The sequence below is a fragment of the Echinops telfairi genome, unplaced genomic scaffold, assembly GCF_000313985.2.
Source record: "Echinops telfairi isolate 266 unplaced genomic scaffold, ASM31398v2 ScPeMD7_7458;HRSCAF=8496, whole genome shotgun sequence".
NCBI lineage: Eukaryota > Metazoa > Chordata > Mammalia > Afrosoricida > Tenrecidae > Echinops > Echinops telfairi.
The window spans coordinates 46,312,483-46,335,069 of record NW_022111358.1 but is presented as its reverse complement, the minus strand read 5'-3'; the positions used below and the strand labels follow the sequence as shown (position 1 = coordinate 46,335,069).

Below are 22,587 nucleotides of genomic sequence, written 5' to 3'. Positions count from 1 at the left end.
GCCCTCACTGATTAATGCCGGCCTCCTCCCTCTGATTCGCCTCCAGCCTCTGGTGGAGCGGTTTGAGACATTCTGCCTGGACCCTTCTCTCGTCACCAAGCAAGCCAGACTGGTGCACTTCCCGCCGGGCTTCCAGCCCATCCCCTGCAAGCCCTTGTTCTTTGACCTTGCCCTCAACCACGTGGCGTTCCCACCTCTCGAGGACAAGTTGGAGCAGAAGGCCAAGAGCGGCCTCACCGGCTACATCAAGGGCATCTTCGGGTTCCGGAGCTAACTAGGCTCTTCCCTGGGGGTGTGGGGCCCAGTGATCGAGCGAGCCTGACCCCGGCCAGTGCCGTGATATTAAACCCCAGTCTGCACTGGCGGGGCCGGGGACTGGACGCCTGCAGCCCCACGTTCCTATGTCCCTTGTGTTTGTGCGCTTACACCCTTCACCCTGGCTCCCAGGCCTTCCTCCTGCGATGCCATGTGCAGGTTCCAACCCGCCAGGGAGGGGCCATGGTGGGCTTGGCTCCCTCTGTTCACCCTCGTCCCTGGGGTCGGAGCAGAGCTGTGCTTCATCAGTGCCCTGGAGTGGACAGTGGTGCATCCTTGCTGTGGGGCAGCTGGTGACCTCAGGGCCCCTGAGACGTTTGTCCACAGCTGTGAGCTTTGGTCCTCGTCTCCAGAGTGACACTCGGCTCCCCCTCGCCTCCAAGGGCAAGATCAAGAACAGAGCTCTATTTTTAAAAGAACTGTGTTGTACTCAGAAGTGATTAAACCAAATCATATATGAAAAGGCAAAGATGATGGCTATTTGCCCCGTTTACATGACCACACCCACACATCTGGCCTCAGCCCTCCGGGGCCCTCGAGCAGCCCTCTGAGGTCGGGTCCTGGCAGCCTGGTCGGTGGGCGCTGCAGGCACATGCCCAAGGTGGTGTTTGTGGATGCTGTTAGGCTTGGACCAGGCGCCTTCCTTATATCATCAATATCAGAAGTGTCTACAGCAATGTCAGAAAGCGAGGAATAAAAGTGATTTGAACATCGGGTGTCCCCGAGCCCTCTGAATCCCCCTGGACCCCAGACCTGCCCCTGGAGGCAGGGTAAGCACCATGTTGGGACGGGTGCCCCGGATGGAAACCCTGAGGGGCGAGCCGGTGCCCGGGGTTCTCGGCACGCTGCAGAAAGGGGTTGGCAGCATCGGGAAGGCACTCAGCTGACTTTCTCATTCATTGCAGGGGGAGGTGATCATGGTTGGGGGCGGAGTGGGGGTGCCTGGAGTGCAGGTGTGTCCAGGTCGACTCCCCCAGGACCCACTTCTGATTCACAGGCCTCAGAGGTGGAGTCTTTTCTTTGAGACAAAGCTGTTACCATCTGTGCCCTCCAGTCCCCACTCCCAGTGACCCCTTGGGCCCCCAGGGTGTCCTAGGCCATCACCTTCACAGGGGTAGATGCCTGGTCATCCCCACCCAGCCTGGAGCCACTGAGCACTCCATCAGCTTTCGCTGTGTGACTCCTGAGAAGAAGGTGCCCACAGTGACCGAGGGTCGAGGGCCTGAGGTTGGAGCCACATGGCTCAGGTCAGTACCCAGTGGCTGGAGAGGGCATGGCAGGCCTCCTTGTCCTCTCCTTGCCAGCCTCGTCCTCTAGCCCTGACCTGAGACCTTTCCTGGCCTTGCCCACAGAGTCCCAGCAGTAAATCAAGCCAGACCAGGCACCAACCAAGTTGATGCCCGCTCACCCACCTTGCCGTAGTGCCATCAGAGAACTGCCCCTGTACATTGCTGGGGCTCCCTCTACTCGAGTAGAGACTAGCTCTCTGCCTCATCTTTCTCCTGCAGAGCGGGGGGTGGCTTTGAACTGCTCTAGAGCTGCCCCATGGGGTCCTGAGGCCGCAGCAGCATGCAGGGAGAACTGGAGGAGCAGCCAGGGCTGCCCCCCCTCTCCCTGGAGCTCCGGCTCCTCCGAGGTTCCTGCTCCCACAGAATGGGCTGCTGCCAGCATGACTGACGGCGCGGGTGGCAGTGGTTAGTGTTAAGTGCAGGATTACGTGAGGAGACGGACCTGGCAGGGACGTGGTTTCCGAGAGCTCCCCCACCTGTGCACAGCAGCCCTGGACACGAACCAGGCTGTGTCATGGGCGTCGGAGTGACCCAGGCTTGAGCCCGGCGCTGGTGTTACTGGCCTCCAGCAGCCACGCGGCCTTCCCTCGACGCAGAAGCTTCACAAATGGGGGTGCACTTTGCTTCCAGAGGGTCTTTCCTCATTTTCAGGCCCGAGCCCCTCCTCCAGGAGGAACCCTGTGAGAGCCAGTGGCCCCAGGCAGGCAGCCCTGTGAGGGCTTCCCGTCTCCCTCCCTGAGTCAGCGGTTCTAAGCCACCACCCCGTGAAGAAAGACACCTTCTACCCCCGTGGAGAGTTACAGCTTCAAAAATTCGGTCTGGTCGACCCTGTCCAGAGAGTCAAGTCGCTGTGGGTTGGCCTCCACTCAGTGGTGTGAGTTTGGTTCCATTTTTGTTTAGTTTGGGTTTTTGGTCAATTGAGAAGGCACAGTGTGGCTTAGCTTGTCTGGCTTTAAACCCTGTGGGTGATGTTCTGTTTTAAAGGCTCCTAGAGAGACTTCAGGCGGCTGGCCCCACCCGCAAGCTGCTCTGTCTCTGGCTTCTAGCTCTCCTGGACTGTTTTGATGTAATGTCTCCTTTCCAGTTTTCCTTTAAATCAAGTGAGAATTCCTGGTTTTTCCGAAGCGAAGTGCTGCCTGGGGACAACTGAGGTGACAGCTGTGTGTGCAGCAGGGTCCCCAGGCCCCCGGTGGCCTTGACCTCTGCTCTGCCTGGCTGCTGTCAGCTCTGGGACAGTACGAATCTTGTGCACTGGGGACACGATTCCTTACACCGAAACACTAATTGATGAGTGTCCGCAGCCCTGCAGGGTAGGAAAATACCCAAAGATAGCAAAGATATGTGTTGGTCTCTCTCTTTAAAAGACGTTTGTTGCTACAGAGGAGAGGGAAACCAGATTCGACTGGGAAATTTATCGATGTTCCAAAGCAGGGAGAATAGATGGGGGCTGTCGGAGTCCTGACACCACAGTGGAAAAATGCAGCCTGTTGGGAGGGAGGGAAGGAAGGGGACAAGTACACATTTTGGGGGGGCGGGGGGAGGAAGGTGCCTCTAGTGAGGAGATCGTGGTTTCAGACGCGCTCTGTCCCAGCCTGGTGCTCCACGTGGTGAGCTGGTGCTCGGATGAGTCATACAGGTTACAGAAGATGCCATCTTGGACCCCAGCCTGCCGGCATTCCCGGGGGAACCCTGGGTCTGGTCTGTCAGGGGCAGCTTTGTCTTCGATTTGCTTTTTTTCCCCCTGGGACAATTCAGCTGAGGTCTGCGAGGTGCTGGTGCCGGACCCTCAGGGAAGTCCCCCAGGCAGTCAGGGGCCACTCGCTGTACGGGAAAGAGGCTCCGATACTCCAATACGGAGGACCAAACTCACACATTAACCGCCCCCACACACAGAAGCACCCATGCCCACCCTCCACGCCTCCTGGGGAGCCCCTGCCAGGTTAGGACCACCCCTGTGGCAAAGTCCTGCTTTCTCCTCTGCAGCCTCCACCAGCCGGCCAACCCCCTACCCAGGCCCCCGGGGTCCCCGAGGCCAGCCTGCCCCGCGGCAGCCTGCAAGACGGTACAAAACAAAGGGCCACGGCTGTCTCGCAGAGCGGCTGGTGGCTCACGGTGACCCTGCAGGACAGGGCAGCTAGAACCAAGCCCCCTTGCTGCCCCCCCAGGGTTTCTGAGGCTGTCAGTCTCCACAGAAGCAGACTGCCTCAATGTTCACCCTCAGAGCCACTGCAGATCTGAACCAACGACTTACTGGTTAGCTGCCAGGTGCTTAAACCTGTGCCACCAGGGCTCTAACGCCCTGGGCCAAGGAGTTCCCAGACGGACAGCTGAGCTGCCCAGGACCCGCGGATCCCCCCACCCCGCCGCCCTCCAGCCTCTCCCTCCCCTCCCCTGACAGCATCCTGTTTCTGCCCTGTCCTGCCCTCCGGACTTCACTGAGACAACGGGGAGCGCCCTGAGCTGCTGCTTTGTGTTGGGCAGCCTGGCCCGCCCTCCCCTTCAGGTTCCAATCTCCTAAAGGGGTGGGGGGGGGGGGCAGGCTTCCCCAGCGAGGGCACTGCTGTCTTGTGATGGTGGCATCTCTGGTCAGCCGTGGGTTTCTCCGTCAGCGCCCAGAATGAGTGAGGGGAGCCGGCTGCAGACTCCTGAGCGTATGGATAGCTGGCACAGTGGCAGCAGTGGGGGCTGGGCGGCGCGGGCAGCACCGGCCTAGTCACCACAGCTCCAGAGGAGGAGCCCTGCAGCCAGCCCGGCCTGCCCACCCAGCTAGACTTGGCGTCCAGAGAGTGGCTCAGGCGGGGCAGGCTCTCTGCTTGAGCGGCTTTCTCTGGGGGCCACCCTACACAAGTTGAGAGGATTCATCGGCACCGTTTTCTTTCTGAGCCACAGTCCCGCTCGGCTCTTATCAGGCCTCATGGACAGCCAGAGAGACTCCTCCAGGCCGCCCTGCAGATTCCAGCGCCGCAACCTCTTATTTCTCCACCCCGGAGGGTGGAAGGGTGGCACCCCTGGGCCCCCAGCCTTTGGGCCCAGGAACCAATTACCAGCTTGGCTCCAAGAGTCTGGAGGCAGGGCTTTTGTACAAACAGCAATTTCCTGTGGTGGCAGAGTTGTCCTAACCGGGGAGTGGAGTGGGGGGCAGGCACATATGGGAGCCTAGCAGGTTACAGCTCCCAGGGCAACGTCCCCTTTGCCACCCTCTGCCTTGGCAGGAAGGAGGCTGTCCAGAAGCCCTGGAGCGGGAAGAGGGTGGGCTTATAGGAACTTGATCCCTGGCATCCTTTCCAGGTTGCCACCCTGGGATAGCCTGACTGGTATAGAGCCCTGACCTGGGAGCCTGACCCCACTTTGATCAGGCCCATGAGCTGTGGCACCCTAGATGAGGGGCAGTAAGTCAACGCCCAGCCTCCTAGTGAGCAGGGCAGGGCCCCTGGTGGCTTGGTTCACTAAGGATGGGCCACACCAAGAACGCAGAGTCCTGGGCCCCGCCTTGTCTGAAGGGAGGGCAACAGGGCCCGGCTGAGGCCCATAAAGACTCGGCAGTCAGCTGAGCGGCCTTACTGTATGAGCCCCACGTGCAAGTCCCAGCCGTGACCTGTCCGTTTGTCCTTGTTGGGTCTCAGCCCATCGATTCCAACCCAGAGCACAGCAACGAAGTACTGCCCGGTCCTGCGCCAGCCTCACCGAGGTTCCTGTGCCCGCGCCCATGGCTGCAGCCGCTGTATCCGCCCGTCTCCCTGTCTGCCCGTCTCCTCAAGTGCCTTCCTCACTCTCGCTGCCCCTCACTTACCTCAGAACCGTCCCCCCATCACATGTCCAAACTGTGTAAGCTGAAGTCTCACCGTCCTGGCTCTGAGAAGCGAGGCATTCTGGTTGTCTTCTTCCCAGACAGGCTGGTCTGCCCTTCTGCCAGCCCAAGGACTTTCAGTAGTCTTCCCCGTCACTGTTCAACTTTCACCTACGTCTGACGTGCTGCAAGACACCTTATCTTCTCGTGAAAAACAACCAACGCTGCCATCAGGCCGTGCCGCCTCACGGCGACCTGTGAGTTTCCGAGACTGTCTCTGTTCACAGGGGTAGAGAGCCCTTCCCCCCGTGGAGCGGGTGGTGGTTCTGACAGCTGACCCTGCAGGTCGCAGCCCCATGCTTAACCTTAAGCTCAGGCCTGCTGTTTTTTGGTTGCCTCATGAAAAAAGTAAAACGTGGGAAGTGAATTTCAAAAATAAGTATGTAACTCAATTGTACCCACCATCACATTTCGACCTGGAACTAACCGATAGGCAGAATCATATCTCACAATCTTCTCTGCACCCAAGGTTTGCCTTCAAAACCTGCTGTGCATCTGCCACGTGTCACAGCCGGTCGTGGGCCGGCCGAGTCCCCGGCCCAGCTGTCACAGCCCCGCGGGACGGTCAGCCCTGCCCTGGCCTCCGAGACCAGAGGCTCTTCTCCCTCACGGGAAGGGCCTCAAGGAGATGGACTGGCGTGGCTGCCATCTGGGCCCTGGCACAGGAACCGTTGTGAGGATGGTGCAGGAGTGGGCAGGGTTTCGTTCTCTCGGGTGCTAGCTGCGCCTGCCGCGTCACTGTGGGTGGGAACTGACTCGTTTACAATGAAAGCCTTTACCCAGACCTTTTTCCAGAGGGTGAGAAGCCAAAGGGGAAGCAGGATAGCCAGGCCTCGTTGTGCCTGGCCTTTTTCTCTGTGATTCTTGGAGCCAGGGCACTGCCCTGTGAGCAGAGGTAGCTACCTGAGGTGCCCAGCCACTCAGAGACCCAGGCGTGGCTGCCCGCTGCCTGCCAGCCTAGTCTGGGGAGCGGTCAGGCCGGATTCAATGCGGCATTGGACAGTGGCACCTGGAATCCAGGTTTGGTTTTGTTCCCGTGAATCAGCCGTGGTCTCTTGGGCGTGAGGCCCCCACGGTGCCCTGCGGCTTCCGGAAGGACTTGCATGGGGAGGAGACCCAGCTGCAATGCTCCTGTCCACAGCCCTCTGCCAGCTCCGCAGGGCCTCCCCTGGGGAGCCAGGGCAGCAGCCCACCGAGTGACACCCGGTCTCAGCTCCCCGGGGCACGGCCGGCACCTCCCAGTCCCAAAGATGGAGGCGCCTGAGCTGGTTCCTCTCTTGGCTCCTGGAGCCACAGTCATTTACAAGAGGGTCCTTTCTGAGAGCAGCTGGTAGCAGGTGTGCTCCTCGTGGGTAGAAGAAAATTGTCACCAGGAACAAAGTGCCCGGGGTGGTCGACGGAGTCTGAGCCTCCTTTCATCTCCGGCTCTGCCTTGTTCTTCAAAGCCCCTTCCTTGGTCGCTGGCCTACCCTCGACACCAGAACGGCTTGGTCTCCAGGGTGAAGTCCAGGTTTCTCTGCCTGCGATGAGTGGGTGGGTTCCCCTGACTGCTCAGTCCTTCAGACTTCATCAAAGCCCGCCAGGGGCCATGTCCACGGCCTGTGGCCTGAGAGGACACAGGCAGCCCAGGCATATTGGCTTCTGAGTGGGCTCGGTCACCAAGCTAGCAGCTGCTAGGGGTCCTGCAGGTGGGGGGCCCTCTGGAGCTGGTCCGAGAGCCTGAGGTTCCTCACCCTTCCTGTAGAAGCACCTCTAGGTGAGCTGGCCCCAGGGAGCCCAGCAGGCCGTGCCTGGCTTTTGTAAGGTACTTTGGGCCATTTTTCTTGGGGGTAGGGGGCAGGAGGAGCGTCTGCTGGTTCTATCATCATCAGTGAGAAAACAGGGCAGAGAACCCGGTGCTGTGAGCAGGGAGCTGGCTTGGCGCCCGCCCAGGACCGCCAAACACCACCTCACCTCTCCCGGCTTGGGTGGGGGCCAGCTGGATTGCTGGATCTCCCTGTGGAGTGGGTAGGGGAGGGGAAGGGAACATGCATCAACCCTGAGCCTCTGCCTCTTTCCGGGGTCCTTGGGGACTCAGCTGGTTCATGGTGGGGCCTGCACATGTCCCTCTGTCTGGGGCCCTGCCCCTCCAGGCCAGCTGTTTCCCCCTCTGGGTGTGATCTCTGGGTGTGTGCGTGTAACAAGTCTGGACCTTCCCCGGGAGATGGCAGCCTGGCCGCCCCGCCTCTGGGCGCTGCCCTTTCCTCCCAAACTGGTTAGGCGGGGTGGGTGGTGGGCGCCTGGGTGCATGCGCGGCAGCTCCGGGTTCCCGCTCACCTGCCCAGGAGCCTCCCAGAAACTGCCTGGCTCCCGCGCCCCACCTCACCAGAGCGAGCTACCCCACCAGCAGGACAGGACCCACACGCCGCTGCCTGCTGCCTGCTGCCCACGCCGGCCGAGCCCAGCCTGAGCCGGCACCGACTGCACCACCATGTTCAAGGGACTGAGCAAGGGCTCCCAAGGAAAGGGGTCCCCCAAGGGCTCCCCAGCCAAGGGTGCCCCAGCCAAGGGCTCCCCGAAGAGCTCCCCCAGCAAGCACAGCCGGTGAGTGGAGCTGGGCAGGGGCGGCTGGGGTGGAGTGGTACCTGGTCTCCAGCCACCTGGAGGACCAGCCCAGTGCTGGCATTTGGTGTCCCAAGGCCAAAAGACCCAAGGGCAGTGGTGGGTCCCCATCCCTGGAGCTGCTGGCTCAGGAGGCAGGAAACGGAGTCTGGGGCCTCCGGGTGCCGCCGCTCGGGGTGAGGTGCTGGACAGGGCCTGGGTGGACTTTGACTCTGGAGGCACTGGGAAGCCGTGTGCCGGGCTCCCTCCTCAAGGCACGCCCCCTGGGACTGGCTTGACCTGGGGGGAAGACGTAGGGGCCTGGGTGCAGAGTGGGCCCAGAGAAGCTGAGCAGGAGGACCCAGGGGCAGAGAGGCAGGGGCTGTACTGCCCTCTGCCTGGGCCTCCTCCCGGCCACCTCCCCTGACCCCACCCCCACCCCAAGTGCAGCTTTCCCCAGAATGTCGTCCTGAGGGAGTTGTGCAGAGTTGGGGTTACTGCATGGCTGGGTGCATGCATGACAGTGGGTGCTATGATATGGGGGGTGGGGCACCCTCAGAGACTCCTTTGCCTCCCCCTCCTGCTCTCCCCAAGGGCCCAGGGCCAGCTCTCTGTAGGGCCCATGAGCTGCTTGACTGCTAGAAGCAGGAACCGGGGTTCCTGGGTCCTCCTACCCACCTACCCACCCCCACCAACCTGGGATACTTGCCAAGTGTTTCTCCCACCCACTGGGCTCCAGCGCCCCTGGTAGGGTGGAGGAGCCTGGGGTCAGAGATGAAAGGCTGGACCAGGGGTGTAGGGGGCCCATTACCCTGATAGCGATCAGGGTGGCGGCACCCAGCTGGGTGTCTGACAGAGGTGGCAGCTGGAGTGACCTGCCCTCCCTCAGGCACCTGAGCCCTGTCCTGGCTGCAACAGGCCCTTCCCAGGGGGCTGGACCCAAGACTGGGCCCACAGAACCCAAAGCCCCCTCCCTAGTAGGGGGTCCTGGCTGGACTTCCTGGTTGGTCTTATCGGTCTGGGGAGTGCAGGGAGCTGCTGTGTTGGGCTGCAGCCCCTTATCGTCCCCCTTACATAGTCCACCCACTCAAGTACTTATTGAGCACCTGCCATTGTAGGCAGGAGGGGCCGCCGCACCAGGTCCCAAACTACATGTTTTCAATGCATTCGCTCTTTAATTCAAAGTAACTCTTTGCCTCAGGCATTCTTGTTAAAGACCTTCTTTATAAGTGAGGGATCCCTGGTGGCGTAGTGGTTATGCCTTGGGCTGCTAACTGCAAGGTTGGCAGTTTGAAACCACCAGCCGCTCGTTGGGAGAAACATGGGTTTAGTTCTGATAGGATTGTTCTAAGCCGGCACCGACTGGATGGCAGTGAGTTTTACAAGTGAGGAAGCAGAGACACAGAGAGGTCAAGTAACTCCTCTAAGGTCACACAGCAGGGAGGGAGAAGGCTCTACTTCTTCACTGGCTGCCCCTCTGCCTGGGTTCCAGGCCCAGCTCGGTGAAGTCTTGCAGCCCACCCCCATTCCTCAGGACAACTGTGACCCCCACAGGGAGGGGGTCTTTTCTGAACTCCTCTGGACCCAAGGCCCAGCCAGCATGCAGCCGGTGCTCTGTCAGTGTTCCAGAACAAATGCAGAGAAAAGGACCCAGGATCGAGTTCCTGTTCTCTCTCAACCACTGTGTGACAGAGACCACGCAGGTCCCCGCCTTGAACCCTAGATCTGAAAAATGCTAGGCTACTCCAACAATCTGTGGGCTCCCAAAGCCTTTGGGGGTACAGGGCTCAGGGTGCATGAGGGGTGTGCCCCTCCCCCAGGGCCCCACTGACTTGGGTGTTAGGAGTCAAGCTGGTGAGACCTTGGCTCCCTGGGGGCAGGCAGCTGGGCTGGGTGTGAAGCTCAGCACCTGGGCAGCTGGTTGAGGAGGGGGCCCCAGGGTCCTCCTGTCCACATGTTCCCTACCGATAGGATGGGGCAGGGGTGGAAGGATCCTAGCTATCTACATTCTCATGCTGGGGACTGTGCCCCCTCCCCTAGAACTCAGTGTCAGAGCCTCCTGCCAGGGAGGGACCACAGAGACACCCCCACCACCACTGCCAGCTCATGGGCCCAGACGGTGAACCTGGCTGCAGAGTGGTTGGGGCAGCGGTGGGCCAGGTGACTCACCCAGGGGCACACCTGCTGCCCCAGTGACCAGGGTGTTCTACGTCCACTTCCTCCCACCAGTGCTGCCACCCAGGAGCTGGCCCTGCTCATCTCCCGCATGCAAGCCAATGCTGACCAAGTGGAGAGGGACATCCTGGAGACCCAGAAGAGGCTGCAGCAGGTGAGACTGGAGCTGATGGCCGGCCTTTCCTAAAGAACTCTCGTGCCCACTCGTGGTGGTGGAGGCAGAATGGCAGCCACCCCTACCCTCCCATTCCACTGCTGCGCCTCAGCCTTCCTTTTCTGTCAGGCTCCCAACTTTGGGGGTCCAAGGGGCTTGAGGAGAGGTCCCCGGCCTCCCCTTGGGTCCCTGCCATCTGGGATCCCCTTAGGGTGGGGCAGCGAGGTTGTGCTGAGTACCACTCTGCCGGCCCCCCCCACCACCACCACCCCAGGACCGACAGAACAGTGTGCACAGCCAGGCCCTGCAGCACCAGCCGGCGACGGGCCGCAGCTTAAAGGAGGCCGAGATGCTGCTCAAGGACCTCTTCCTGGACGTGGACAAGGCCCGGCGCCTCAAGCACCCGCAGGCCGAGGAGATCGAGAAGGAGTGAGTGGGGGCATGCTGGAGGCGGTGGGGGCCAGAGGGGAGGAGACCCCCCAGCCCCGCCTGACGTCTCTGCTGCCCCTCGGCACCCCAGCATCAAGCAGCTGCATGAGCGAGTGACGCAGGCCTGCTCGGAGTACCGCGCCCTGTACGAGAAGATGGTGCTGCCGCCCGACGTGGAGCCCAGGGTGGACTGGGCGCGGGTGCTGGAGCAGAAGCAGGTAAGAAGCGCCCCCCACCCCCCCCCTGCACCTCCCAGCCTTGGCCTGCCCTCGGGAGCCCACCGAAGTCATTCTCCACAGCTGTCAGAAAACCTTCCGGGAAGAAACTGCCTTGGGTCTCTGTCGGGCCACAGCGAGGACCTGTGGGTGGTTTGGGTAGAGAAGGCTGTGGTTCAGGGAGGGCTTCCTGCAGGAGGAGGCCTGCGAAGAGGCGGGGAGCAGCGAGGAGAGAATATTTCAGAAAGGGGGAACGAGGGCTCCTGTGGAGGAAGGCTGGGCTGGGCTGGGTAGTGGGGTCTCTTAGGTGGGCGGTGGACATAGCCGGGTCACAGGGCACCCTGAGTGTTGCGTGGAGGGTTGCACTTTGATGCCACAACAGAAGGGGTACAGTGGTGACAATGGAGAGACAGTGGGGACCGGGGGGAGGCGGAGCAGGACGGGTACAGGTAGCTGGAGGTGTCCAGGCCAGAGGCCCTGAGGCCAGGGAGGGGGTGGGGAAGAAGGGACCTTTCAGAGGCTACAACCAGACCAACGGGCCTCAGAGAAGGCCACCAGGGTCACTGGGGAGAATGCACATCCCCAGGTGAGCGGTGGCCACTCCCATGGGGCGGGCAAGGAAGGGCGCTGTAGGAAGGGGACTCTGGGGCCCTGCACCTGGCCTGCTGAGTACCGCCGCTTCCCCCTGCAGAAGCAGGTGGGCGAGGGCCAGTACGGGCCGGGCATGGTGGAGCTGGAGCAGCAGGTGGCAGAGCACAACATCCTACAGAAGGAGATCGAGGCCTACGGGCAGCAGCTGCGGTACCTCGTGGGGCCGGTGCGTGCACTCAGCCCTGCCCCTTCCAGCCCCTTCTCCCATGGGAGCCCCAGCTGGGCCTGCTGTCCCCTTAGGTCCCGACTCTCTCTCTTTCTTTCTCTGGGACCGTTTTCTCCCTTGGCGGTGCCAGGACACGGCTGCCATCAGGAGCCAGTACCAGGACCTGCTGGTGAGCCGCGTGGAAAGGGTGGGAATACCGGGTGACAGGGAGAAGTCGGGGGGCAGGGAGTGGCCCTAAGCCAGCGTCTGTCTCTGACTGTGGCTGTGGGTGCTGTGCACTCCCCTCTTCCCTGTGGTGCAAGCGCAGAAGGCGGCCTCGTGGCGCAGCCAGAGCCTGGGCAGCCTCTACACGCACCTGCAGGGCTGCACGCGGCAGCTGAGCGCGCTGGCAGAGCAGCAGCGCCGCATCCTGCAGCAGGACTGGAGCGACCTCATGGCCGACCCCATGGGCGTGCGGCGGGAGTACGAGGTAAGGAGGTGGGGCGGGGGCGAGAGCTGCCCGATCCAGGGGTCCTGACCTGCCCCCCACCCCCCACCCACCCCCAGCATTTCAAGCAACACGAGCTGCTGAGCCAGGAGCAGAGCGTGAACCAGCTGGAGGACGACGGCGAGCGGATGCTGGAGCTGCGGCACCCGGCTGCTGGCCCCATCCAGGTGCCAGGCTGGGCACCCACCCTCCCTGCGCGCGTGGGCGGGGCGGGGATGGGGGGGCTGACCGGAGCCCCCCATACCCCGGCCAGCCAGGGCCGTGTGCTCAGAGGCTCTCCCCCGCTGCTCACAGGCTCACCAGGAGGCCCTGAAGCTGGAGTGGCAGAACTTCCTGAACCTGTGCATCTGCCAGGAGAGCCTGCTGCAGCACGTGGAGGCCTACTGCAGGGTGAGCCGCCGGGCACCGCGCAGGGCGGTGCAGCCTGCGCCCTCTGCCGTGTGTCAGAGCTGGGCTGGCCCCACGTGGTTTTCAGGGGCTGGTTTTTCGGAAGAAAGTTACCAGGCCTTTCTTCCAAGGCGCCTAGGGGCAGATTCGAACCTCCTGCCTTTTGGCTAACAACCGAGCAGGTGAACTTTCCGCGCCTTCCAAGGTTCCAACAGGAGGCAAGGCACCCCTCTCTCCACCACCCCTAAATAAAGCAGAACGGAGACGTTCTGCTCCCATAAAGAGTTACAGTCTTGGAAAAGCCACGGGGCCCGTTCTGCCCCCTTTCTGTGGAGTGGACTCCTTAGTGGGGAGTTTGGTTTCAGGAGTGTCCTTGTGACCTGGCGGAGAGGTGAACGATACACTCAAGAGAGGACCCGTCTACTGCCCCCAACACTGAGAACTGGTTCTTAGAAGCAAAAAAAGATCTTATTCTTTCTGTGCGTGAAGCACTGTTCGGCCTAGAATGGTGTGCCTCACGGTCCACGGTGCCTCATAGGGACACACAGGACAGGGCAGAACTGCCCCCATGGGGTCTCCAGTCATCGTCACGGGAGCTGAGCCTCGGCTGGTGGATTTGAACCGCTGTCCTTTTCAGCTCGCAGCCCAGCACTTACCCCCTGCCCCCCAGGGCTCCTTACAGACAGAGCCCTGAAACCGGGACGGGTCACCTGGGTGACGAGGCTACCTTGGAGGACAGCTGCATCCAGACACCTCCCTGGGGGACGGTTATGAGAAAAGACCCCAGTGCTTCACTGACCGTACATCTGGGGCTCCCCATTTTTGCTTTTTGTACATTTGGAAGAGACATCAGCCCCTGAGTCCCATCCCATTGGGTGTTGTTGGAAAGCCCTGACCTGGGACAGGTTAGCTGGGTCTGCTTGGCAGGGCTTCTCCGGTTTAGGTATAACTGGTTTGGATGGGCAGGGCTGGGATTGGCCAGCTGGAGTTTAGCAGCTCTGGGTGCGGCCTCTTTGGATCCAGGTGGTTTGGGTGGCGCCCGGGTTGGGTTCAGCCGGTTAGCAGGGGCAGCAGGCAGTGAGCTGCCCTGGGCTACACCCATACCCACCCTGTGACCTCAGTTCCAGGAAGAAGCCGGCTCGGTCAGCCAGACCCTGATGAAGCTCAACTCCAGCCTGGACACCAAGTACAGCCCTGCCCCCGGGGCCCCACCTGGCGCCCGCACAGAGCTGCTACGGCAGCTGGAGGTGAGGGGACCCCACCAGCCACCTTCCTCCTGCCTGTGCCCCACCGCCAATCTTCCGGGTTCGTGCCTCCCCTCTCAGGAGCCCACCCTTCCCGGAGTCTGTCCCCAGCTCCGTGACCAAGAAAGCCTTCCCCTCTGTCATGTCAGGGAACCCCGGGCAGCTCTGAGGTCCCTCTGGAGAACAGGGCGCTGGGCAACCCACAGCCCAGCCCCAATGCCCATGGTCCCCGTCCCCAGGGCTCCCTTTCACCTTGCTGCCCTAGAGACCCACCTTTCCTAGAGGCCCTGGCTGGGCAGGTGGGCCTGGGCGTGCTCAGAGCCTGAGCCCTGCCCCTCTGCCTGGGCTGACAGGCCGAGGAGAAGCAGCTGGCAGTGGCCGAGAGGACCGTGAAGGACCTGCAGAGGCGCAGCAAGGACGTGGCCCCCCTGCCCCTGCGCAGGAACCCGCCCCAGCAGCCCCTGCATGTGGACAGCATCTGTGACTGGGACTCAGGAGAGGTACGGGTTACCGGTACCCCAACCCTGCCCCAGCCTCACTCAATCCTGCCCTGCCCCTGCCCCAGGTGCATCCCCACCCCTGTCCAGGCCCTGCCCCAGCCTCTGCCCTGCCTTTCCCCAGTCCCACCACAGCCCTGCCCCAGTCTCTCCTTGCCCCCGCCCCCCTTTGCCTTTGCCTTCTCTGGCTCCACCCCAGTCCTACCCCAGCCCACCTTGGCCCTGGCTCTTCTGCCCAAGCCGCTGGCTGAGGCCTCTGCCCCTGCCCCTGCCCCAGGTGCAGCTGCTACGGGGAGAGCGGTACACTCTGCTGGACAACTCCGACCCGTACACCTGGGTGGTGCAGGGCCCCAGCGGGGAGACCAAGCACGCTCCAGCCGCCTGCTTCTGTGTCCCGGCGCCGGACCCTGACGCCGTGGCCAAGGCCTCCAAGTGAGCCACTCGAGGTCCCCACAGTGACACGGAGGGATATGAATCTATGGACCCCTCTCAGAGCAGTGATTGCTGGGGGAGCGGGGAGCAGGGGGTAGGTCTTCTCTGATGCCCTCGTCATTCCAGGTTGACCTCGGAGCTGCAGACCCTGAAGCAGAAACTGGCCACCGTCCAGAGCGGCTTACAGACCAGTGTGGCAGAGCCCATCCAGCCGGGCCAGCAGGGTACCAGGGCCCCCCCGGGGTGTGGGATAGAGGGAATTGGTCTACTACCGCCACTGCTGGGGGGCTACAGTGGGCAAGGGGTGGCCCTGACTTAGAGACAACATCCCCAGGTTGGCAAGATCCCTGGACTGCCCCTACCCTCTCAGCCCTATCCCACACACCTCCTCTCTGGTTATTCAGGGAGGGGCCCTGGGCAGACAGGAGCTAGGCTCTGCACCCTGACCAGCACCCTGTGCCCCTAGTTCCAACCGGCTCAGCCCCAGCCAACCCGCAGGCCCAGAAACTCCTGTCCCAACTGACCCGGCTGCACGGCGACCTGGCACAGGTAGAGAAGCAGGTGCTGGCCTGGGCACGCACCCCTCTAAGCCGCACCTTCCCCCTGGAGGACCTGCAGGGCCGGATTCACAGCCAGGAGGTGAGTACAGAGGGGGTGCAGACAAGCGGGGTCCACCCTGCTCCTCCAGGTCCAGTTCTGTGACCTCAGGCAAGCCCCACAGCCTCGCTGGGTCCCGGAATCCTCCTCCCAGACACAGATGTCACGTGCCGGCTAAGGGCCGAAGTGTGTTCAGAAGGGTGAAGAGAGCATGTGCCTGCCGCTGCAGGTTGGGCCCTGGTGAGGGCGGGAGGGGCAGGGCTCAGGCAGCGCTGGCGGAAGGAGACGCTGCCTCGTGGTGCCGTGGGATGGGAGTGCGGCAGAGCCTCCTTACCAGGACTCGTGGAGTGAATGCAGGGGACGGAGTGAAGGCCTGGCTGCTTCCCCCTAGAAGGACAGGGTGGGGCCTGACCCGGCACCAACAACAGTAGGTGGCTGAGCTCCCGACGCAGGTTTACATGGACCCCTTCCACGAAGAGGCGGAGGATCAGGGTGGATGACTTTGCCAAGGTGACCCACACACATGGTAGCCAGCAGGCCAGGATGGTACCCAGCTCCCGGGCCCTGAGCCTGAACATGGGGCCTGCCTCCGGGATGGCCTGGCCAGGCTGGAGGACTAGGCAGAGCCTGTCTCCTTCCTCTGGATGGACCAGAGACCCTGACCCCCGGCCACCTCTGCCAGGGCATGACCCACCGCCTGCAGAGCCTGGGAGCTGAGAAAGAGGTCGCTCAGCAGGAGTGTGAGGTGTTCTTGTCTACCGGGCCCGTGGGCCCCACTGCCCTGCAGCTGCCCGTGGCCCTCAACAATGTCAAGAACAAGTACAGTGACGTGCAGGCTCTGAGCAACCTCTACGGGGACAAGTGAGTGCCTGGCCAGCCTGCGGGAGGCAGCGCGGTCGGTGTGTCTGATGCTTGTCTGACCTGTCTCCTCCACCCAGAGCCAAGGCCAGCCTGGGTCTGCTTCAACAGATAAGAGACTCAGACAAGGTCATCGGGGGCTTCGAGTCCACGCTGGCGCAGGAGACCCCCATCTCCGATGGCCCAGGGGCCCTGCAGGAGAGGGTCAGGGAGCTGCAGGTGAGGCCCAGGCGGTCCTGAGGGAGACGTGTCCTGGGCAGGCGGAGGGTGGACAGGGCAGCTGCCCTAACGGCGAGGGCACATGGTACCCCTGTCCGTCCAGCACCAGCGGAGGGAGCTGCTGGAGCAGCAGGCCTGCGTGTTGGGGCTGCACCGCCAGCTGAAGGCCGCTGAGCATGCCTGCGGGGCCATGAAGAACAACTTCGGCGAGTTCTGCCAAGACCTGCCTCAGGAACAGCGCCAGGTCCGGGCCCTCACCGACCGCTACCACGCCGTCGGGGATCAGCTGGACCTGCGGTGAGTACTGGGCGGGCTGGCGACTGAGCCCCTGAGAGGCTCCATTTCCATATCAGCACCTGCTGCCCAGGGTGGTTGGTGCTGGCAGGGGCTGGCGGGAGCTTTCTGATCTGTCCCAGGAAGGGGGTGCCCCCAGCCGCCTCCCTGCACCTCTCACCTGGCTCTGCTCTGGCCTCGTCCCCCCGCAGGGAGAAGGCCGTGCAGGACATCAGCCTCACCTATCAGCAGTTCAAGAACTGCAGGGACAACCTGAGCTCCTGGCTACAGCACCTGCCCCGAAACCGTGTGAAGCCCAGCGACGGGCCCAGTCAGGTGGCCTACAAGCTGCAGGCGCAGAAGGTGAGGGCCCAGGCTGCCAGTGGTGGCCCAGGGCGGAGCCAGGTCCCTGCCCAGATTGGGGCGTCCAGCCACCTGGGCTGTCTCCCCCGCCAGCCACCTCCTGGGCTGGGCGGGTTGCCTGTTCCAAGGTGGCCCTCTGGTGGCCACGTGTCAAAAGTGCCTTGGCAGTCGGATGAGTCCACTTGGCGTTCTAGCTGAGGGCCCAGTGGAACTGCCCCTTGGGGGCTCCGAGGAGGGAATGGGAGCACATGGCCAGGGCTTCCCCCACGGAGTCACTGGGTAGATGGGAACCACTAGCCTTTCGATTAGTAGCCAAGGACCTCCTTGTTAGGCCACCAGCAAACCCATGGACTTGAGTCAATTCCGAGTCGCGTGATCCGACAGAGCAGAGTAGAACTGCCCCTTGGGGTTTCTGAGACTAAAGATTGGTGAGACCAAGCAGCCCAACACTCAACCTGCTGCATCACCAGGCCTCCTGGTTAAGCCACTCAAAAACAAAACAACCAAAACAAACCCACTGCCACCAGGTCAGCGCTGACTCACAGTGGCCCTACAGGACAGGGTAGACCTGGCCAGGGAGCCTCTGAGACTAACGCTTCAAAGCCCTGTCTTACTCCCGGGAACCCTGCTGGCATGCAGGCTACACATTGGCCTGCGATCTGAAAGGTCAGCAATTCAAAAGCACCCACCACTCTGTAGGAAGATGGGCTCTCTGCCCGTGTTAACCCGCAGGGGCAGCGCCACCCTGCCCTGCGGGGTTGCTAGGAGCTGGCATCCCATTGGATGGCAGTGAGTTTGGCTGGGGTTTTGAGCTTTCTCCCGAGGTGCGGTTGGTGGTTTCAAACTGCTGACATCAGGCTCCCTTGATAAGCCGTTGGGGCTCCTGAAAAGCTGGTTGTCCACTGAGCAAGAGTTGAACCCAGGCCCCTGCTGGGAAGTGGAAATTCTAGCCAAGAACCACCAGTGCAGGCAAGGAGCTCTTCAGAGCCCAGACCACCCACCACCCCACACACACACCCCATACACACTCCCTGAAATGTGCCCCTTTCCCCCCAGCCCACCTGTCTGGTCTGCACAGGCAGCAGGCTGGGGCTCCCAGGGCCCCCTGCATTCAGGGCCTGGCTTGGTGCAAGGGGGCTGACCCAGCAATGGTGGGCACTGCCTGATTCTCAGGCAGCCCCCAGAGTGATGGAGGGGGCCACAGGGGACAGACAACCCCTTCCATGGAGCAGTCCCAGGAGCTGGTTGGTGTCAGAGCTGGTGTCTACATCCAGACCTATGGGTAAATCAAGTAGCTGTGAAGGGCGGATATTGAAATGTCACAAGCTGAGGCCACGCTGGGTCAGAGGACAGGAGTGTGACCAGAAGTGAGGACCAGGCAGGAGAGCAATTCAGGACACACGAGTGTGCTGGGCATTCCCCCAAGGGCATCAAGTGCTTCTGTGAGGGAGGGGCCACCTCCAGGCTCTGGCTGACCCCAGAGGGTGGCTAAGGGGGGGGCTGTGTGGAGGAAATGGGTAAGAAGATGGTGCCAGACCAGTGGGGAGGGGCCCTAGGGTAGGAAGGGGTGGGTAAGAGGGGGAAGGAGAGCATCAGATGGCACAGAATGAGCTGGATTCAGTGACTGCTCAGAGGGAGGCAGAGGGGCAGCCAGGGTTCTGTCGGGGACACTCAGGAAAAGGGGTGCCTCCCCCCAAGAAGTTAGTTGGGCCTTCCTGAGTGTGAGGGGCCAAGGGGAAGTCAGGAGTTGGGGTTGGATCTGTAGGAGGAAGGTGAGGGTGGGGAGTCCCCATGGGGGTGCCAAGAGCAGGGCCCCAGGGTGGCAGGAGACTCAGAGCGTCAAGGATGGATGGCTAGGGGGCTCCTCAGAGGTACGGACGGTGAGACTCGTCCCTCGTCCTTTGGACGTGTTGTCAGGAGAGGCCAGTCCCTGGAGATGGACCTCTTGCTTGGTAACGCAGAGGGCTGGTGGAAAGGGGAAAGGCCCCTGACCAGCTGCATTGACCCTGTGGCTGCAGCAATAACACGACAGTGGTGAGCACGGCACAGGTCCCGGCGGCGTGTCCTTCTGTTCTGTGGCAGGTCACTGTGGGTCAGCCCCGACTCGATGGCACCTCACAATAACAGCAGGGAGAGAGCAGAGGGTAACACCTGGAAGAAGGCCTAGGACAGACTCCCAAGCTGTGATGGCAGATTAGAATCATCTGGAAGCTTTAAAAAACAAAAACCATGCCAGGAACCCCGCACAGACAGGCTGAATGGAGATTGCCGGGGCCAGAGAATCCGTTCACGTCTTTAAAACACTGCCCAGGTGACGGAAGACAGGCGCACCAGTTCCTTAGACCCACAGTGTCAGCCTCCCCAGAGAGCCTGTCAGAAATGCCGGTTCCCAGGCCCCGGCCCAGACCTCCTGCACCAGAAACTCAAAGCAGGCCTAGCGACCCGTGTTTTAACAAACCCTCCGGATGCTTCTGACGCAGGCTCAAGTTTGAGCGGCACCGTGCCGCTGTAGAACTCTGCGGGGCTCCTGGCAGAAGAATGGAACTCTACCAGGAGGCCGAGGGGTCAGGGAGAGGGACTGCCTGCCCGGGCCTCCCTCCGGCGTCAGGTCGAGGGGAGTTAGGGTGAGTGGTCTCCTGACTCCTGCTCCCCCCGACAGAGGCTGGTGCAGGACATCCAGGACCGAGAACAAGACAGGGTCAGGGCGTCCCGCCTCTCCGAGGATCTGCAGGCTGCTCTCCAAGTAAGCAGTTCTACTACGTCAGTTTGTTCCTCTGTCCATCCACCCTCCCTCCCTCTCCCCGCCCCCAACCCCACCCCACTGACTTCCAGCCTGCCACCCCTTCCTCCCTGCTCAGGACTACGAGCTGCACGCAGACGCCTATCGCTGCTCCCTGGAGCCCAGCCTGGCAGTGCCTGCGCCCAAGAGACCTCGGGTGGCCCCCCTGCAGGAGAGCATCCAGGAGCAGGTGAGGCGGGACCTGCGGGGCTGAGCCTCCCACCGCACGAGACCTGAAACAGGAGCTGACCCGCTCCCCCTCCCTCGCCCTTTGCCCTCCCCAGGAGAAGAGCCTGACCAAGGGCTATATCGAGGCTTCAGCTGCCAACCAGCACCAGCTGCACCAGCTGGAGTTCGCCCTAAAGATGCTGGAAAAGGTGCGGAGATGATGCCTGATCTGCTGCTGCAGTAAACGGCCGGCCCCATCATTAACCCCGGAGTCCTCCCTCTCTCCTTAGCCTGCAGCCTCCCACCCCTGGGCAGCCCCCTGCATCTCTCCTGTCCCAGAGTGAGGCTTTGGGGGTTATTACTGGGGACCACTGAGAGCCACTGGGAAGTCTCCCAGCAGGACCTGGACCTCTTGCCCAAGAGAATGAAGAAAATTCCCCACCGCCTTCAGCCTGGAGATGGGACAGCACTGAGTCTCTCTCAGTCCCTGGGAGACCAGGAACCAGAAGCTCACTTGGTGACCCACTGGAGGACTTGCCAGCCTTCCTAAGATGCTTGGCCACACTCCTGCACCCCCAGAGTGCAGTTCAGGGATGCCTAGAGGAACGGAGGGGTTTGGACGGGAGAACCTGTCCAGTCTGCACTTTTCAGCTCCAGTTCCGGACCTCACGGACATTTTCACCAAAACCCTAAGCCAACTCCCTGCTCTCCAGCCATTCTGACTCACGGTGACCTGTAGGTCAGAGCAGAACCTCCCCTTGGGGGTGGGGGGAGGCTGAGACCATAGATCTTTATGGAAGTAGACAGCCTCGTGTTCCTCCCACAGAGCAGCTGGTGGGTTCGAACTGCCGACTTTGTGGTTAGTAGCTCAGTGCTCAGCCCACTGTGCCACCTTTGGCATTCACCAGGACCTCTAAAAGCAAGCCCTGGTGCTGCAGTGGATTATGTGTTGGGCTGCTAACTGGAAGATCAGCACTTTGGAACCCCAGCTGCTCTGAGGGACAAGGTGGAGTTTTCTACTCAGTCCGGTGAAGAGTCACCGTCTCGGAAACCAGCCCAGAGGGGCAGTCCCACCTTGTCCTACAGGGTTGCCGCGAGACGGAATTGAGCGTCTCCCAATCCTGTGTCCCTGCATCTCAGGCCCCCCATAGGGGTGTCTCCCAGTGGGGAGAGGGTCTCTGATCTCAGAGGGGAGTGGAGAGATGGGGCTCACCTTTTTTTGCCTTGCCCACCCCCCTTCCGCTCTCTGCAGAAGGAGCTCAGCGAGGACATCAAGGTGACCCACGACATGAAGCAGGGCTCCGAGAGCCCGGCCCAAGCGAGGCGAGAGTCAGAGGCGCTGACGTCTCAGCTGGAAGAGGAGCGGAAGCGGGTGGCCCAGGTCCAGCAGGAACTGGACAAACAGAGGGACCGCCTGCTGCAGCTGAAGACCCAGCGGCCCCTGGAGAGGCTGGAGGAGAAGGAGGTGGTGGAGTTCTACCGGGACCCCGAGCTCGAGGCCAGCCTGGCCCAGCTCAAGTCCCAGGTGGAGAGTGAGGGCCAGCGACGAGGCGGCCTGCAGGCAGACCTCGAGTCCACGGCCCAGCAGGTGGTCCAGCTGGAGAGCAAGAAGAAGGCCATGCAGCCTCACCTGCTGACCAAGGAGGTCACCCAGATCGAGCGGGACCCCAACTTAGACAGCCAGGCGGCCCAGCTCCGCAGCCAGATCGCGCGGCTCCGGGAGGAGGACGCCGCGGTGGCTGCCCAGCTAGAGGGGCTGAAGGAGGAACTGCTGGCCCTGGAGCGGAAGGAGACAGCCGTGAAGGAGACAGTGGTGGTGAAGGAGGTGGTCAAAGTGGAGAAGGACCTGGAGATGGTCAAGGCCACCCGGGACCTGCGGCTGCAGATCGAGGCAGACACAGCTCAGAGGAGGAAGGCCGAGGAGGCCGGCGCCAAGCTCCGGGCCCGCATCGAAGAGCTGGAGCGGGTGGTCAGCTCCGTGGAGCCCAAGGTCATTGTGAAGGAGGTGAAGAAGGTGGAGCCCGCCCCGGGCCTCCTCCAGGAGGCCTCGAGGCTGAGGAGCCTGCTGGAGGAGGAGAGGCACAAGGGCCAGGCTCTGGCCCAGGAGCTGCAGGAGCTGCGCGGGAAGCGGGGCGAGCTGGAGCGGCAGAAGCCCAGGGTGGAGCTCCGGGAGCAGGTGCGGGAGGTCTTCCAGGTGGACCCAAGCACGGAGCAAGAGATCGCGCGCCTGCGGACGCAGGTGCAGGAGACAGCGGGCCGGCGGAGCCGCGTGGAGGAGGAGGTGGCACGGCTGCTGACCGAGCTGGCCGTGCTGCGGGCCCAGAAGCCCCAGGTGGAGTACCAGGAGGTGACGCGGGAGGTGGTGCGGCACGAGAACACCCCGGAGGTGCTGCGGGAGCTGGACCGGCTGAAAGCCCAGCTCAACGAGCTGGTCAACGGCGGCGGCCGGGCCCAGGAGCAGC

General features: G+C 62.2%; 2 protein-coding genes across 2 annotated transcripts in view; both read left to right on the top strand.

Annotated features, from left to right (window-relative positions):
- Positions 1–1,028, top strand: part of SRP68 (signal recognition particle 68) — a 33,280-nt gene extending 32,252 nt beyond the window's left edge. The window contains exon 13 of the mRNA XM_045299501.1: positions 47–1,028. Within this exon, the coding sequence (XP_045155436.1) occupies positions 47–274 (228 nt within the window). The 3' untranslated portion in view covers positions 275–1,028. The remainder of the gene's footprint in view (positions 1–46) is intronic.
- Positions 1,029–7,921: 6,893 nt separating this feature from the next.
- Positions 7,922–22,587, top strand: part of EVPL (envoplakin) — a 17,206-nt gene continuing 2,540 nt past the window's right edge. Inside the window, exons 1-22 of the mRNA XM_004709284.2 lie at positions 7,922–8,034; positions 10,261–10,360; positions 10,635–10,789; positions 10,881–11,007; positions 11,696–11,821; positions 11,952–11,990; positions 12,129–12,290; positions 12,368–12,475; positions 12,603–12,698; positions 13,817–13,942; positions 14,293–14,439; positions 14,714–14,868; positions 14,995–15,092; positions 15,335–15,507; positions 16,148–16,326; positions 16,404–16,542; positions 16,646–16,839; positions 17,028–17,178; positions 19,838–19,921; positions 20,037–20,147; positions 20,242–20,334; positions 21,378–22,586. Of these exons, the coding sequence (XP_004709341.1) occupies positions 7,922–8,034; positions 10,261–10,360; positions 10,635–10,789; positions 10,881–11,007; positions 11,696–11,821; positions 11,952–11,990; positions 12,129–12,290; positions 12,368–12,475; positions 12,603–12,698; positions 13,817–13,942; positions 14,293–14,439; positions 14,714–14,868; positions 14,995–15,092; positions 15,335–15,507; positions 16,148–16,326; positions 16,404–16,542; positions 16,646–16,839; positions 17,028–17,178; positions 19,838–19,921; positions 20,037–20,147; positions 20,242–20,334; positions 21,378–22,586 (3,885 nt within the window). The remainder of the gene's footprint in view (positions 8,035–10,260; positions 10,361–10,634; positions 10,790–10,880; positions 11,008–11,695; positions 11,822–11,951; positions 11,991–12,128; positions 12,291–12,367; positions 12,476–12,602; positions 12,699–13,816; positions 13,943–14,292; positions 14,440–14,713; positions 14,869–14,994; positions 15,093–15,334; positions 15,508–16,147; positions 16,327–16,403; positions 16,543–16,645; positions 16,840–17,027; positions 17,179–19,837; positions 19,922–20,036; positions 20,148–20,241; positions 20,335–21,377; position 22,587) is intronic.